This window comes from Canis lupus, chromosome 27, assembly GCF_011100685.1.
Source record: "Canis lupus familiaris isolate Mischka breed German Shepherd chromosome 27, alternate assembly UU_Cfam_GSD_1.0, whole genome shotgun sequence".
In the NCBI taxonomy this organism is placed as follows: domain Eukaryota; kingdom Metazoa; phylum Chordata; class Mammalia; order Carnivora; family Canidae; genus Canis; species Canis lupus.
In genome coordinates, this window is record NC_049248.1 from 841,996 (window position 1) to 856,090 (window position 14,095).

Below are 14,095 nucleotides of genomic sequence, written 5' to 3' on the forward strand. Positions count from 1 at the left end.
CAACTGCCAGGACAATCAAGGAAGCCAGGCCAGAGCAGAGTCCACCGGCCCTTGCCCCACCAGCACAAAAGGAGACACTGAAACACCATCTTACCAGTATCCTGTCAAATCTGGGGTTTACTAATGATTTTAATTTAAAATTGATTCAAAAATTTTTTACTTCAAATATTATATGGAAATGCAACTACTAAACTAGAACATGTGACTGACATTTTTTAGAAAAAATGTTTTTTAAGATTTTATTTATTTATGAGAGAGAGAGAGGCAGAGACACAGGCAGAGGGAGAGAAGCAAGCTCCATGCAGGGAGCCCAACGTGGGACTCGATCCCGGGGGTCTCCAGAATCACATCCTGGGCTGAAGGTGGCGCTAAACCGCTAAGCCACTCGGGCTGCCCCCAAAAATGTTTCTTATGGAAGAATGATGAAAAATAGTTTTAAAACAGCAAGATGGAAGTCTTGAGAACCTATCAGTCAATAATAATATCAATAGGGACAATTTAGGGGTGCCTGGGTGGCTCAGTTAAGCATCCAACTAGTGATTTTGGCTCAAGTCATGATCTCATGGGTTGTGAGATTGAGCTTTGTGCTCAGGGGAGGTCTGGTGGTGATTCTTTCTCTCCCTATAACAAATCTTTAAAAAAGGGACAATCTAATACCACACAGTTGGGAGGTCAGGAGGGATCTGTCACTGCCCTAGAAACTGATAAACCTGAGTGAACACAGATCTGGAAATTAGTATTATTTGTGGTAGAATATTTTTACAGAATATTACAAGGCTGATTAAGGATAAAGCAGGCCAGAAATTTTGGTGTCTTAGAACTTCAGCCAACTGATAAGATGGCTACTTTCTGCTTCTTTTTTTTCTTCAAGTAAGCTCTACACCGGAGATGGAGCTCAAACTCCCCAACATCAGGAGACACAGGAGACACGTTCTCCAACTGAGCCAGCCGGGTGCCCCTAGTCTCCCTCTCTCCTTTAACAAAAGCCCTCCTAAGAAATGGAAATAAAAACCGAATAAATTGGGCAGGTAGGAAGGAGATGCTTACCTAGTCTCATAGCTCTCACTTTTCATGAGACAGAGAGGGGGTGGCGCAGAGACACGGGCAGAGAGAGAAGCAGGCTCCATGCAGGGAGCCTGAAGCAGAACTCGATCCCGGGACTCGAGGATCACCACCTGAGCTGAAGGCAGACACTCAACTGCTGAGCCACCCAGGTGTCCCTCATAGCTCCCACTTCTGGCCACTTGTAATGGATCCAGGCTACCGCTGCCCGGTGTCCCCTCATTAAAAGCCAAAATCTTTACCTACTGGACCCCAAGTCCATCCTAGATTTTGGAAGGAGAGTAAAAGTGGTGTATGGAGCCCCAGTGAGTTAAAGGTATGTACCAAGGGCTGGGAATATGTGGGTGGTATTGGGAGTGGGTGCAAGGAGGTGGGTGTTGGCAAGGCGAGCTGGGGAGTATTTTATCCCAGATGTTGTTTGGAAGTGCCAATCGGTTTTGGTACTGTTCTGAGGTTCTCCGCAGAGCATGTACCCCCATCACCTGCACAGGGCACACTCCCCTGCCTGCCCTGACACCACCCACCCACCCTGATGAAGCCAGTTGAGCAGGACCAGCATTTTGTAAGTGGTGGTGCTGAGGCCTAGTTCAAACCTTTGTTCTGATGATAAAAGTGACACATGGACACACACAACTCACGCATAGCAGAGCCTTGCTATTTTAAGAATGTACTTTATACAAAATAACCAGTTCATATGGAAATAAATCTACAGACCTCTGAGGATCAAAAAGCTTTTTAAAAAGTTCTTTTAAAAAATTATCCAACACACAGTATCGAACTAACTACTGAGGTAAGTGTCGCTCTCAGTGAAACAGGGAATCAGCAGACCACGACAAAATATACACAATATAAAAATAAATAGCATTCCCCTTTCCAGTACTGGCCAGGAAAGTTCACACGGCTTTTGCAGCAGAAGGAAAGAATCCCTGACACTGTGTGGTGGAGACTGGCCTGGGCTCCCAGGAGAGTGAGGTACCCGAGTCCCAGCTAGGCAAACAGGGTCACACAAAGGATATTCAATGGGGTTCAGCATTTCAATAATTTACTCAATATCCACACCCCCTGTTCCCAACCCCATCCCACCCTTTTTCAAAACCCATGCAGGAAGTCAGTTGGTTATTAGCCATTTCTACATATCAAAGTTCAGTCAGTCCCGTGGTATACAGTGAGAAACATTGACTATCTGGGGCGACAGCCCTCCTAGATTTCTGTTTCGCAAAGGCCTACAAAGCAGAGACAGATGAACACCTAACCTGGAGACAAAGCTTGTGTCACAGCTTCACGTGAGAGATGGGATGCAGAAATGTCCACTCAAGTTCTGTTAACTTAATTAACAGAATTAAAAGCAGGGCAAGGCTTGGTGTCCTAAGGTTCCAAATTAAAGAGAGAGTCCAACCCACCAAGACAGGAAAAGGGGTTTCTTCTTATGCAGCAAGTCTCAATCATATTTGTAGTTCCTAGACAGTGATGTGAGCCCAGGAATAAAAGCCTCTGCGTGCTCAACACAATGCCCAGTATTCTCCCAGGAGTGGTGAACAGAAAGCTCTCAGCAGGAACACTGCATTCCAGAAACCCCCAAAGGAGAACTGTCCTGGACTCACACACACATGAGCTGACTTCCTCCATGGAGGTCGCTGCAGACTGAGCAGGGGTGAATGGGCGGACAGATAACCATAGGGGGAACAGCAACCATGCTAGAAAACTCTAAGCCTTTCATTTCTTTGAAAATAGTTGTTCTGAAAGTATGTCAGCATTCTGACACTATGTAACTGTCCTTGGGACTGCTGGGTTAAGACTTCCTGTGAAATTTCAAATTAGGTCTTGAGAGTAGTACAGTAGTATTTATAAATTTGAACTTCCATTAAAGAGAAAAAAAGGAAGAAAAATTCAACCAAGTCGTATGGGTCGGGAGCTTGTTTCTGACATCTGTGATGACAGCAACACTGGGATTTTGTGTGTTTTGGACAGCACTTAGCATTCTCTTTGACTCCAGTAGGAATCACCATAAATAAGAATACAGCAGACAAATGCCATGGGGGAATGACACCTGATGGTTAGTCATGAGAAGCACTTTCAAGGTCTGAGTGCCATGATGAATCGACACTGAAAGCTAAGGTCTGAGTGAACTAAGGTGCACACACACACTACAGGTCTTCAGGTTTTCAATAAACATAAAACTAAAGATGAGCATGAGTTTTGCCTTTTTGAGAGCAGTCTGACTTGGGCTCATGGAGAATAAAGAAACATGAATAAGAAGCTCACGTGCACTGCCAGAACGTGTCCGACGTGATTAAGGAGGGGCAGAGTGGCTTTTAATTTTATTTTTAGAAAGTGGGATAGAAGAAGTTTTATGAAAAAGAATCTGCACATTTTGGCCTTACTTACTACTCTTCACATGCATCTACCACAATAAATTTCAGCCAACAGCTACTTTTTAAACAAACAGACTCTGAGGGGAAAAAAAAACCCCAAACCAGAAACCTTCCAAAAAGCTTTACTTTTTTCTGGGTCGTTTATGTCTCTTGGATCTTAGGGGAAAAAAAGATTCTAACTTAATAACGACTCTAACAAAGGCTAGCCACATCTGTTAAATCAAACAGGTGTCAGGGTTTCCTCATTACTCGTGGCTCCCAGCTAACCCTGCTGGGGACTCCTGAGAGCTGGCACATGGACAAGGTGGCAGTGACCCACCCTGTCAAAGTCCTTCTAGGCCGACAGCACATCATTTTTAGGACCTCCTCACACACTACTTGCTAGTTATACAGTGATTTGCTAACCATCATCCCCTCATGGAGAAGATGGCAAATGCATGTGCATCTGCTTAAGACACTTCACAAGTGCCAGAACAGAAAGACGGGAGAGAAGAAAAGGTGCTGTTGGGGGTTGGGAAGAGCAGATCCGTGGCTCACAGCAGCTCAACGTCACATGTGTTCCTGCAATCTTGTAGCTCCTGACGACTTTTAGCAGATCTGCACTTCAAAGACCAGTAAAAGTTCAGGATGTAGCAGACAAGGGCTGAAGCGCTGGTACCTGTAATGCATGACCCAACTCCCACATGGGATGCAACAAGGCTGCCACATTTGCTGCTGCCCTCGTTCCCAGAGTTATGGTAAGATACAGTAGTTCAACCCTTGATATTGTTCTTCCTTAATATTTCCTCACATCTCTACATCCTAAAGAAGGGAGGTTAAGGATAAAAGAATCTACAGATTTCTTCCTAATATTGTTCACAGCTTCTGTCTAGCGACAGTAACGGACTAAGAGGCTGGGAGAGTGAGGAGAAAAGGTTACCTCGAGCAGAGTGGGACAGGTCAGCCCAACTATTGCTTATGGTCCACTCCTCCCCAGGCCCCAGGGTCATTCAGCACAAAGCAAGGCCTCCAACCTCAGCACCAGGGGAACAGAACCTGTCGCTGTGATCCTAGTTAGGCAGCAGCTAAAGGCCTCTCACTCAAACCAACTTTCATGGGAGAAGAGAAAGGCTGTCAGCAGCGAGATGCTCTGGGTCCAGACCAGCTCTAACCAGACCCGAGCCAGCCGTAAAGACCAGTTGGTCTCTCCTCCCTGCTTCTATGCAGACATAAAACCAGAAGTAGTAATGCATCGGCCATGTTAACTCACACTAGCTCAAGAGCTGAACCATCAAATCTGTTCTTCCTGCAGGGACAGCGCTGACCCCTTCATTCTTCCAAACCAGATTATGCCAGTGATAGTTTCTAACAAGAATTCGGACCAAATGAGAACACAACCTCAAAACTCACTCCACTTAAAAAGCACACCAAATTTAAAACTGAAAAAATTCACATTTTTGTGCATTTTATCTTAAAGGCTCCTGCCTGAGCCTTAAGCCACAATGCCAGGTCAATTAGCATTCCCTTATTTGTATGAATTTCCTTTACACCGGAGCTGGTGTCTTGGGTTCCATCTGTTTAACATGGATGTTTCTAATTTGTTTCTTTTCCTAATAGCATAGGCTTAGCAAACTTTAAACATGATAGTTCCACGTTTCATCAAGGACTGGAATTGGAGAGAAAGATTCTAATGGACCCTCACAAGGCTGAATTTGTAAGAAACTAGGGCAGATTGATATTATATGGAAGCTTATCTACTATCCCAAAGGCATGCTTAATATATGCTATTCTTTACAAAAATCTGTAATCTCAGGGCATTTTTCCTTAGTTTTTTGTTTTCTTTGTGGGATATTAAAAACTTTAAAACATAGGAGTCCTAACTTTGGTGGTATCTCAGCTAAAATCAAATATAGAATGCTAAACAGGACAATCCAGTGTAATTCACTTCTAAAACTGTAACAAAGTAATTTAATACTGTAAAATTGTTTCCTATCATAGATATGACAAATGATTTCCAAGAACTCGTTCCTGAAAGCTATTTTAAATCACCATGACTTATTTTACTATGATTCACTTAAAATGAATTCAAACTATATATATTGAAATTCCTAAATTCAAACTGTAAATCTATAGAATACATTTTTCCTATTCAAAACTGTGCAATTTCTTTATTGATACTAACATATACAAACCTGAGTAGTCACTTCCACAAAATGTGATTCGTGCCAGAAAGCTTTGTGTGATGTCTACCAGTTCACAGTCCTGGCAGGTCTGTGAAGAGGACGATTCATTTTATATTCTAATAAGCAAAACACTAGTGATCCGAATTCCTGATACTGGTTTACACCTATCTGGTAGGGCTGATGGCAAATCAGGAAGGGCACCGCTCTCTGAAATCCAGGGATTGGGCCACTGGATGAGAGAGCAGCCTGCCTTCTAGGCTGATGCCTCTGGTAGGCTGTGTGAGAGCACTCTGCCTCCAAACTCAGAAACTCAACAATCAGGGGGCAGTGCAATGGCACCCTCTCGTGCTGCTTAGAAAGGAGGCCTTCAACTCACAAGGGACTGCTGGCCACTGAGGAAACAGTGACATTTTACAAGAGTAAACTTTTCCTACCCTCTTCTCCAGCTCCCAAAAGTATTCAGTGTGACATGATTGTAAACAGATAAGGATCACTCTAGTGCTGCATGCCCACCACAGTTAGGACTTCCATTTCTTCCACATCCCCACCCACCCTTCCCACTTATTTACAATACATTCACCACCAACAACAAAAATTATTTTTAAAAGGCAACATGAAAATTCTGTAAACTGGACCCAGCTCCAAACACATTAATACTACGAGTAGTCCTTTCCCCAAATATATACCTGAGTTAGCTGCTCATGAAAGTTTACAAGCACCACTCCATTCTTAAGTATGACCCCCCCTCCCCCAAGGTTAAGATAATTTTCCCTGAACAAGAGTCTCAGGACTTAGACAAGCCATTACTAATTTCAGTTCAATTTGTTCTCGACTATTGGCCATACGAGAGATCCCCAACCAAGGACCCCTGTAAATTGGTGTTAGTCTAAGAAGTATGCTTCCAAGGCTCTGGGAAAGGCTTCAGCTCTTGGATGGCAGGACGTGATGCACTGTGAAGGGGTGTGGCAGGCTAACAGGAACAGAGATGGGCAGGGATCATTTCCCTAAATTCTCCATGTTCCAGTCTTCATGTGCAGCTTTCTGTTTCCTTGGGGTTTATTTCGTCCTTGGACTAACTCTGAGAGAAGCAATAAAGACAATTTAAACAAAATTAACAACGGTGCTATTTATTTTTAATTAATTAATTAATTAATTAATTAATTTTTAAGCTGTGCTGTTTAAAAAAATTAAATAAGCCAAAGTGCTGTACAGGTTCCTCTCCATCTGGGAAAATGGCTTGGTTTTGTTTCAGCTGTCACACTTAACTTCCAGAGAGTGGGCTCTGGCCCTCCTCACTCAGGAGCTGTAGGGACTCCCTGCACATTAGGGAACAATACTGATGCTCTTAATGATAATGACTTCACTGCGGTCAAGGAAGAGATGAAATGAGATACTGTGCATAGAGAACCATAGCACAGTGCCTCGCAGAAAAGCAGCACTTGAAGGTAGTTACTATTATATAAAATCCTGACTGGTCTCTCTTCAGATGAAATAGATGAAGAAGGGTAAAAAATACTAAAGCTATCACATCAAAATAAAAGTTAGTGGCCAGTTTGGAAAAAGGAGCCTTGAACAATCCCCAAACAGCTGGTTACCAGACGAAAAGAAAATAGGAACATGAAGCTACTTCTGAGACGGTCTTCTCTCTCTCTCTCTCTTTTTTTTTTAAAGATTCCCATGAGGCTGTCTTCTCTGGACTCTCCCCATTGTTGAATCAACTGAGAGCACAGGGCCTGGGTGGCTCTTTTTACTTGGTTGCCAGGAGGGCATGATGTACTAGATTCTAGTTCAAGTTCCTATATTAACAGGACATCTTAAAAAATATATATTTTTCAGAATCACAATAAACTCATAATGAAGTATTTCCTGCCATCTGGAAGAATAACAGGAATTCTAATTTTGGATTTTTACCTGATCAAGAGGAAGTGTTGGGGGCTTATGTGGTGTCAGCTCTTCCTGTGATGTTGCTGGTGTTGGGGTCTTTGGGAACGAGGACTGTGACTGGACTGGATGCATTTGCATTCTATAGCCACAAGTAAGAACAGTTAAGAATTAATGAAGACATATTAATTAGAAAGGAAAGAGATCCTTTAATCATGAAAATCTCAGGGCGATAGTGCCTTAATTATCTAGGTAATCAAACTTGGAATCAACACAGGGACAAAGTACTACAAGTCTGATGCAATCATGTGACACCGCCTAAACAGTGTTCTTGACAAGTGTTTAAATGGACTCCAAACATAGGGAACAATGAGAAAAATCCAGAATCTGGGACATCTTACATGAGAACTAGCCTCAAATGTTTGAAAAACAAAACAAAACGATGACAGAATACATGTTGTAAATTAAGAGACTAAAGGACAGAGAAACCAAATATAAATACATTAACCTTAAGTGAATCCTGGATGGGAAAAAAACCCAAAATAAGATAAAACAAAGAAGCACAGCCATAAGAGACATTTTGGGGACAAATGGAGAAATTAAATAAGGGCTCTATATTAAACACTATTACTGTTATTTTCCTTCCATGGAATAACAGTTTCAGATTGTGCTCCAGGAGAATGACATAACTTGCAGCTGAAGTATATAGGAAGAAGGGGTCATGAAGTCTGCAACTTACTTCCCAATGGTTTGAAACAAAACATCAACATAAGTGATGAAGCATAAAACAAATATGGCAGAACAGTAAATGGGGAAGAAGTTTTGGAGGTAAGGTCTCAGGCTGGCATTGAAGAGCAGCACATTTGTTTTTAAGTTGGATGGTACTGGCTTTATGATTAGGGGTTCATGACTTTGGTGTAAAACAAGTTCATTTAACTGTTTTTATATATTATTAACTTGAAAATCTTCTGGATCACTGATCACCTCACGGAGCCTTAAAAACATCACTATTTGGGATCCCTGGGTGGCGCAGCGGTTTGGCGCCTGCCTTTGGCCCAGGGCGTGATCCTGGAGACCCGGGATCGAATCCCATGTCGGGCTCCCAGTGCATGGAGCCTGCTTCTCCCTCTGCCTGTGTCTCTGCCTCTCTCTCTCTCTGTGTGACTATCAAAAATAAATAAATAAATAAATAAATAAATAAATAAATAAATAAATAAATAAAATAAAAAAAAACAACAAAAAAACATCACTATTTGCAAGAATTCTCATGCGGACTGAATATGATTTGTTTTAATTCTGGATAAACCTAGTTTCTTTATTCAGTAGTGTTAGAGGAAGGAATGAAAGGCAAGGGATAAAACCTGAACATTACACATGATCTCCCATAACCTCAGGTTTGAAAGACCTATTTTACCTTGATCAGAGTATCTGAACTTAGCAGCAATGCTGATGCCTCTGCCTATGGCTCTTGAACTGTGGCTATCAAGTTTCCAGTGTCAAGATCTAACCAGTCATTTATGTATTTGTCTTTTTAAATTTTATTTTATTTTAAAAGATTTTATTTATTATTTATTTATTTATTTATTTATTTACTTATTATTCATTCATTCATTCATTCATTCATTCATGAGAGACACAGAAAGAGAGAGAGAGACAGGCAGAGACATAGGTACAGGGAGAAGGAGGATCCATGCAGGGAGCCTGATGTGAGACTCGATCTTGGGACTCCAGGATCATACCCTGGGCCGAATTCGGTGCTAAACCGCTGAGACATCCAGGCGTCCCTGTATTTATCTTTTTTTTTTTTTTTTTTTAAATTATGCATGCACATGAGAGAGCGAGTGAGAGCGAGCAAGCAAGAGCAGGGAGGAGAGGGAGAAGCAGGCTTCTTGCTGAGCAGGATGTGGGGCTCAATCCCAGGACCCTGAGATCATGACTTGAGTCAAAGGCAGATGCTTCACTGACTAAGCCACACAGGCACCCAGCCAATTCACTTCCATGAGGGAACACAATGCCAAAGATAAAATCAGACTCAAAGGCTGAAACATTTCCAGTACGTCTCCAATTATCAATGATTCACACACTTTCCTTGGAACTACACCACTAAAGGTTATCACCTTCGTTCCCTAAAGCCATTTTTCTTTCTAAAACTAACATGTATTCTATTCTCAGAAAAAAGAAACAAAATCCAAGAAACTACTGAATGCAATCTTACCCTGAAGGCCTATACATTTCCTGGAAAGGTCCCCTTATTCCACTTCCAGTGCCAATCTGTTCCATCATTACAGCTTGAAAGTGACCCAGGCCCTCCTCCTGGCAGCGATAGATAGGGCCCTCCTGAGAGAGGCCATTGGGCTGGGCAGCCACTGGATGATGAGGTGGGTGAGGAGCCACAGGGGAAGAGTAAGGCCTAGGCTGGAAATGACTGGCTGGCCGCTGAGGTGTGTAAGGAGGCCCTGTCTGTAGCATCACACCATGGGGTTGGAAAGTAGATGAACCGAATCCCATTCCTGAACTCAGAGGTGGAGGAGGAGTTCCATAAAGGTACTCGCTGGTTGACAATGAGCTCTGCCGCTTGGTAGCTGCATTATGGTTGTCCAGGTCTAAAAATTCTTTTGGACTCTCTGGCCTCTCCATCGATTCATCCAGCTTCTCTTCCTCTGGACCAGGATTCTGCCCATCAGTTGAGACTACTTTAGCAGCCACCACATCCATTTGGGTTGGGGAAGTTAAGGCAGCATTCAGTGTCTCACAGCCTTGCAGATTAGCCAAGGTACTCTTATCTGAGAAGAGGGGCCTTGGTGGGGGAGGTGGATTAGGTGGGAGCCCACTTGGGCTTCCTGGGGGATGAATATGTCTTTGCCAGTCAGAAAAGCCCTGCGGACACGGATAATAAGGAGTTCGCTGATAGTGATGGTAGGAAGGCTGAGGCGGTGACTGGTAGGAATACCTCATTCCTTGGTGGGGACGATACCGGGGAAAGACTCCAGAATGAGAGTTATTAGATTGAAAGCCCCTAGGGGGAAAATGCTGAGGATGGGATATTGGGGGTTTACTTCCCATCATGGGGCCCAAACCTTGCAGACCTGGACTGATGTGGTAATGTGTGGCTGAATTTGGGTATTCCAGGCCAGGCATGTATAAGGGAGAAAACTGGCTTACGGTGCCCCCCAGCAAATTGGGGTCTGTGTTGGGAGGTGTAGCAGGGTTCTGTCCTGTACATGGCATGGTTTCCTGTAGCGTTTTGCCTCTGGGGCAGAGTGGCTTTTCTGAATCACTACCACCAAGGCCCTTCCCCTCTGATCCACAAGGGGATGCTTCAACAATCACTCCATTTTCAGCTAGAACCCCTCTATCTGCCAGAGTGGAGAGGTCTTGCATACATCCTTGAGTGGCTGGGCTGGTATAGTTGCTCTCTGGGGGCCAGGCATTCTTGCTCTTTGTTGCTTTACAGTTTTCTCCAGATTCTGAGGAGTCGCTTTTGAGCTCTGGGCCCTCTGTTTCCCTTTCCTGTGGCGAGCTCTGCCTGGTACAGTCGGTCTGCAAGGGAGGTGTAGGGTGAGGTAGTTGTTTGAGGTAAATTCCCTCTGAAGCACCAATGTTTGGTGGTTTCTGCTCAAGCCCAGGCAAGGGATCTGCTGTAGGAAAAACACAGATCCAAGTAATAATTCAGTAGCTGAAATTACAATACTGATGGGGATGACAGTGAAAAGAACATGAAAGCAATCAGATAAGGACAGGTGGGGTTGAGGTGGATATGTGGTCATTCAAGCTTCAGCCAAAAATTTTGAAGGTCTGTGAAAGGGATCATGTCGTCGAGGCCCTTGTAAACTCCACCTTATAGACCAAGAGATAATACCTAGCACCTCTACAGCTAACTCATAAAGTCTGCCAAAGAATGGAAATATCCCTGTCTCTCTCTTGCTGTGCTGTCACAGTCAGATTAGTAAATGAGTGGGAGATAATTCAAGTAGATGCACGTCATATATGGAGATACAATAAGAAAGACAAGTACATGATGGAAAAGTTTCAAGAAAGCTAGATCCCTGACTTCTGCCCCTCAAACAATAAGTTCCACAGCAGCAAGGACTTTATTTTGTTCCCCACCACTGTTTGTACTTGCACAAAATAGGGAATAAAGATTTCTTGAATGAAAGAAAATATTTAACTTGTCTAGATGTCTTGAAAACAAGATGGCTACAGAATAAAACTCAAAAGCCACCTTTAACTATTATAGAAATTTACTACACCCAAATAAATTAATTTACCAGGCTCAAATGCTTAATTATAAACTCAGAATTCTTTATCTTGTTGTTCTGTCAAACCAGAAATATGCTATTATTACATCCTTTCAAGTAGAACAGAGTTGTTGCTCAGGTGTGAACAAAATACAATTCTGGGGGATGCCTGGGTGGCTCAGTGGTTGAGTGTCTTGCCTTTGGTTCAGGGCGTAGTCCTGGGGTCCTGGGATGGAGTCCTGCATTGGACTCCCTGTAAGGAGCCTGCTTCTCTCTCTGCCTGTGTCTCTGCCTCTCTCTCTCTGTGTGTCTCTCATGAATAAATAAAATCTTAAAAAAAAAAAAAAAATTCTGGTAACAGATCTTAAAGACAAGATTAAGTATTCACAACAACTTTTAAAGACCTACTAAAAATCTCAGTCAACTAATGAACTAATGCTGGCTTGAAAAATCAAAGGTGGGCAGCCCCGGTGGCTCAGCAGTTTAGTGCCACCTTCAGCCTGGGGTGTGACCCTGGAGACCCGGGATCGAGTCCCACGTTGGGTTCCCTGTATGGAGCCTACTTCCCTCTCTCTCTCTCTCTCTCTCTGCCATGAATAAATAAATAAAATCTTAAAAAAAAAAAAAAAAAAAACCCAAAGGTATAAGCTATACAATGAAATTTAAATCAACACTTTTCATTTTGTCAACATAAAACGTGGCAACTAACAAATAGCCTTATCCACATTTTCACCAGAGGGTTTATTCTGAAGCTTGAGTTCCAGACACCATTTAAAATCAGTATTAGACAATTGTGTTAGAGCTAGTGTTCACAAGTGGGCCTTCCCTTGAAAGAAACACTTTTAAAAAGTAAGTCTGAATTGGGGAATATGGCAGAGTAGGAGGATCTTAAGCTCATCTCGTCTCATGGTAACAACTAGGTAACTAGATAATACCAGGATCAGCAGAAAGCAACCTAAAGGCTGGCAGAACAGACTCTCCACAGCTAAATGTAGAGCAGTGGCCACATCCAGGAGGGTAGGAAGGACAGAGGCGTTGTTGGGAGCCAAATGGATCCCCAGGCTGTCCACAGCAGGGAGGGATGCAGTGGGCATATAGATGGGAGAGGGGCAGATGCCCAAACCAGAAACCCCAGGCACGGAACCTGTGTGGGGAAGGTGAATTCCTGTTACATTTGGGTTTGAAAACCAGAGGGACCCAAGAATCTGGGGCTTATTGGTACCTGAAACTTTAAAAATCAGTGGGCTCAGCTCTGGGAAATCCAGGAGACTAGAGTCCCTGGCCTTAAAAAGACAGCAGCCCTACTGAGATAGAGCATAGAAGCAACAGTGTGAAAAAATATCTGACTTTTATGGAAAGGAGATTCATTTACTCATAGTGTATACTGGAGGGGAAGGAATCTTTGGGAGACCACTCAAAGAACAAAAGTGGGCAGGCACCATTTTCCTCCCTTGCTTCCTAGCCTAGATAGATGGACACCCGTGGGAACCAGCGCAGTGCTAACACTTGTCACAGAGCTATCAGTGTGCCCTGCCCTGGCATTCTCCTGCAGAAATACCCCTCCACCCAAGCCTGGGCAGAAGTTTCCTGGGCAGCTGCAGCTCTCTCCTCCAGCAGACTGGTGAGGAGCTTCCTGGCAGTTATGGGTCCTGTTTTGCATTTTTCTGTTGACTTGGCCCCCTCAATATGCCCTTGGCTGGAGCCCACCCAAAGAGATGCCAAGAGCCTGGGAAGATGCAAGCAGCTAGGACAAGGACAAGCACTACTTCAAAGAGATTCCTGCCCTGCTTGGATACAGGAGAAGATAACCACACATACCAGTCTCACTGAGGCTCCCACAGTGGGCTGGGGGTAGACAAGCTGTTTGGACTGAAGGCCAACCCTACCAATGAAAGCTTCTCAGAGGACAACACACAGAAAGTGTCCAGCAGTTTGGTTCTACTGCACCTCTGATAAATGCCTGGCCTAACTCAACCCAAGCTTGGGTGGCCCAAGACTGACCCACTAACAATGCAGGGACTAAACAGGCAACAGGCAAATAGAGCCACTGTAGACAACTGGATTGAAGGCAAATGTGTCTCAGTTGCAAGACTCAGCTACTCTACAGTATGGTGCACACAACACGCTGAAGCCAGTTATACATAAGAGAAATCCCATAAAACCATAAGCTCATTTTTCAGCAGAAACTTTGTAGGCCACAGGAAATGATATAATATATCCAAAGTGCTAAAAGAAAAAAACACCAGTAGCCAAGAATATTCTATTCAGGAACGCTATCATTAACTAGAAGGAGAGTCTTCTCAGGCAAAGAAAAATTAAGGGAATTCATCATCACTAACCAGACCTATGAGAAATCTTAAAAGGGACTTTGAGTGGAAAG

At 43.4% G+C, this 14,095-nt stretch overlaps 1 protein-coding gene across 7 annotated transcripts in view; it reads right to left on the bottom strand.

Annotated features, from left to right (window-relative positions):
• Window positions 1-1,713: 1,713 nt before the first annotated feature.
• Window positions 1,714-14,095, bottom strand: part of CECR2 (CECR2 histone acetyl-lysine reader) — a 173,864-nt gene continuing 161,482 nt past the window's right edge. For 5 of the 7 annotated variants that reach the window (XM_038576255.1, XM_038576257.1, XM_038576258.1 and 2 more), the window contains 3 exons: window positions 9,693-11,115; window positions 7,508-7,619; window positions 1,714-6,674 (listed from right to left, as the gene is read on the bottom strand). In XM_038576255.1, the coding sequence (XP_038432183.1) occupies window positions 6,669-6,674; window positions 7,508-7,619; window positions 9,693-11,115 (1,541 nt within the window). In that variant the 3' untranslated portion in view covers window positions 1,714-6,668. The remainder of the gene's footprint in view (window positions 6,675-7,507; window positions 7,620-9,692; window positions 11,116-14,095) is intronic. The other 2 variants (XM_038576259.1, XM_038576254.1) reach the window with 1 other exon arrangement.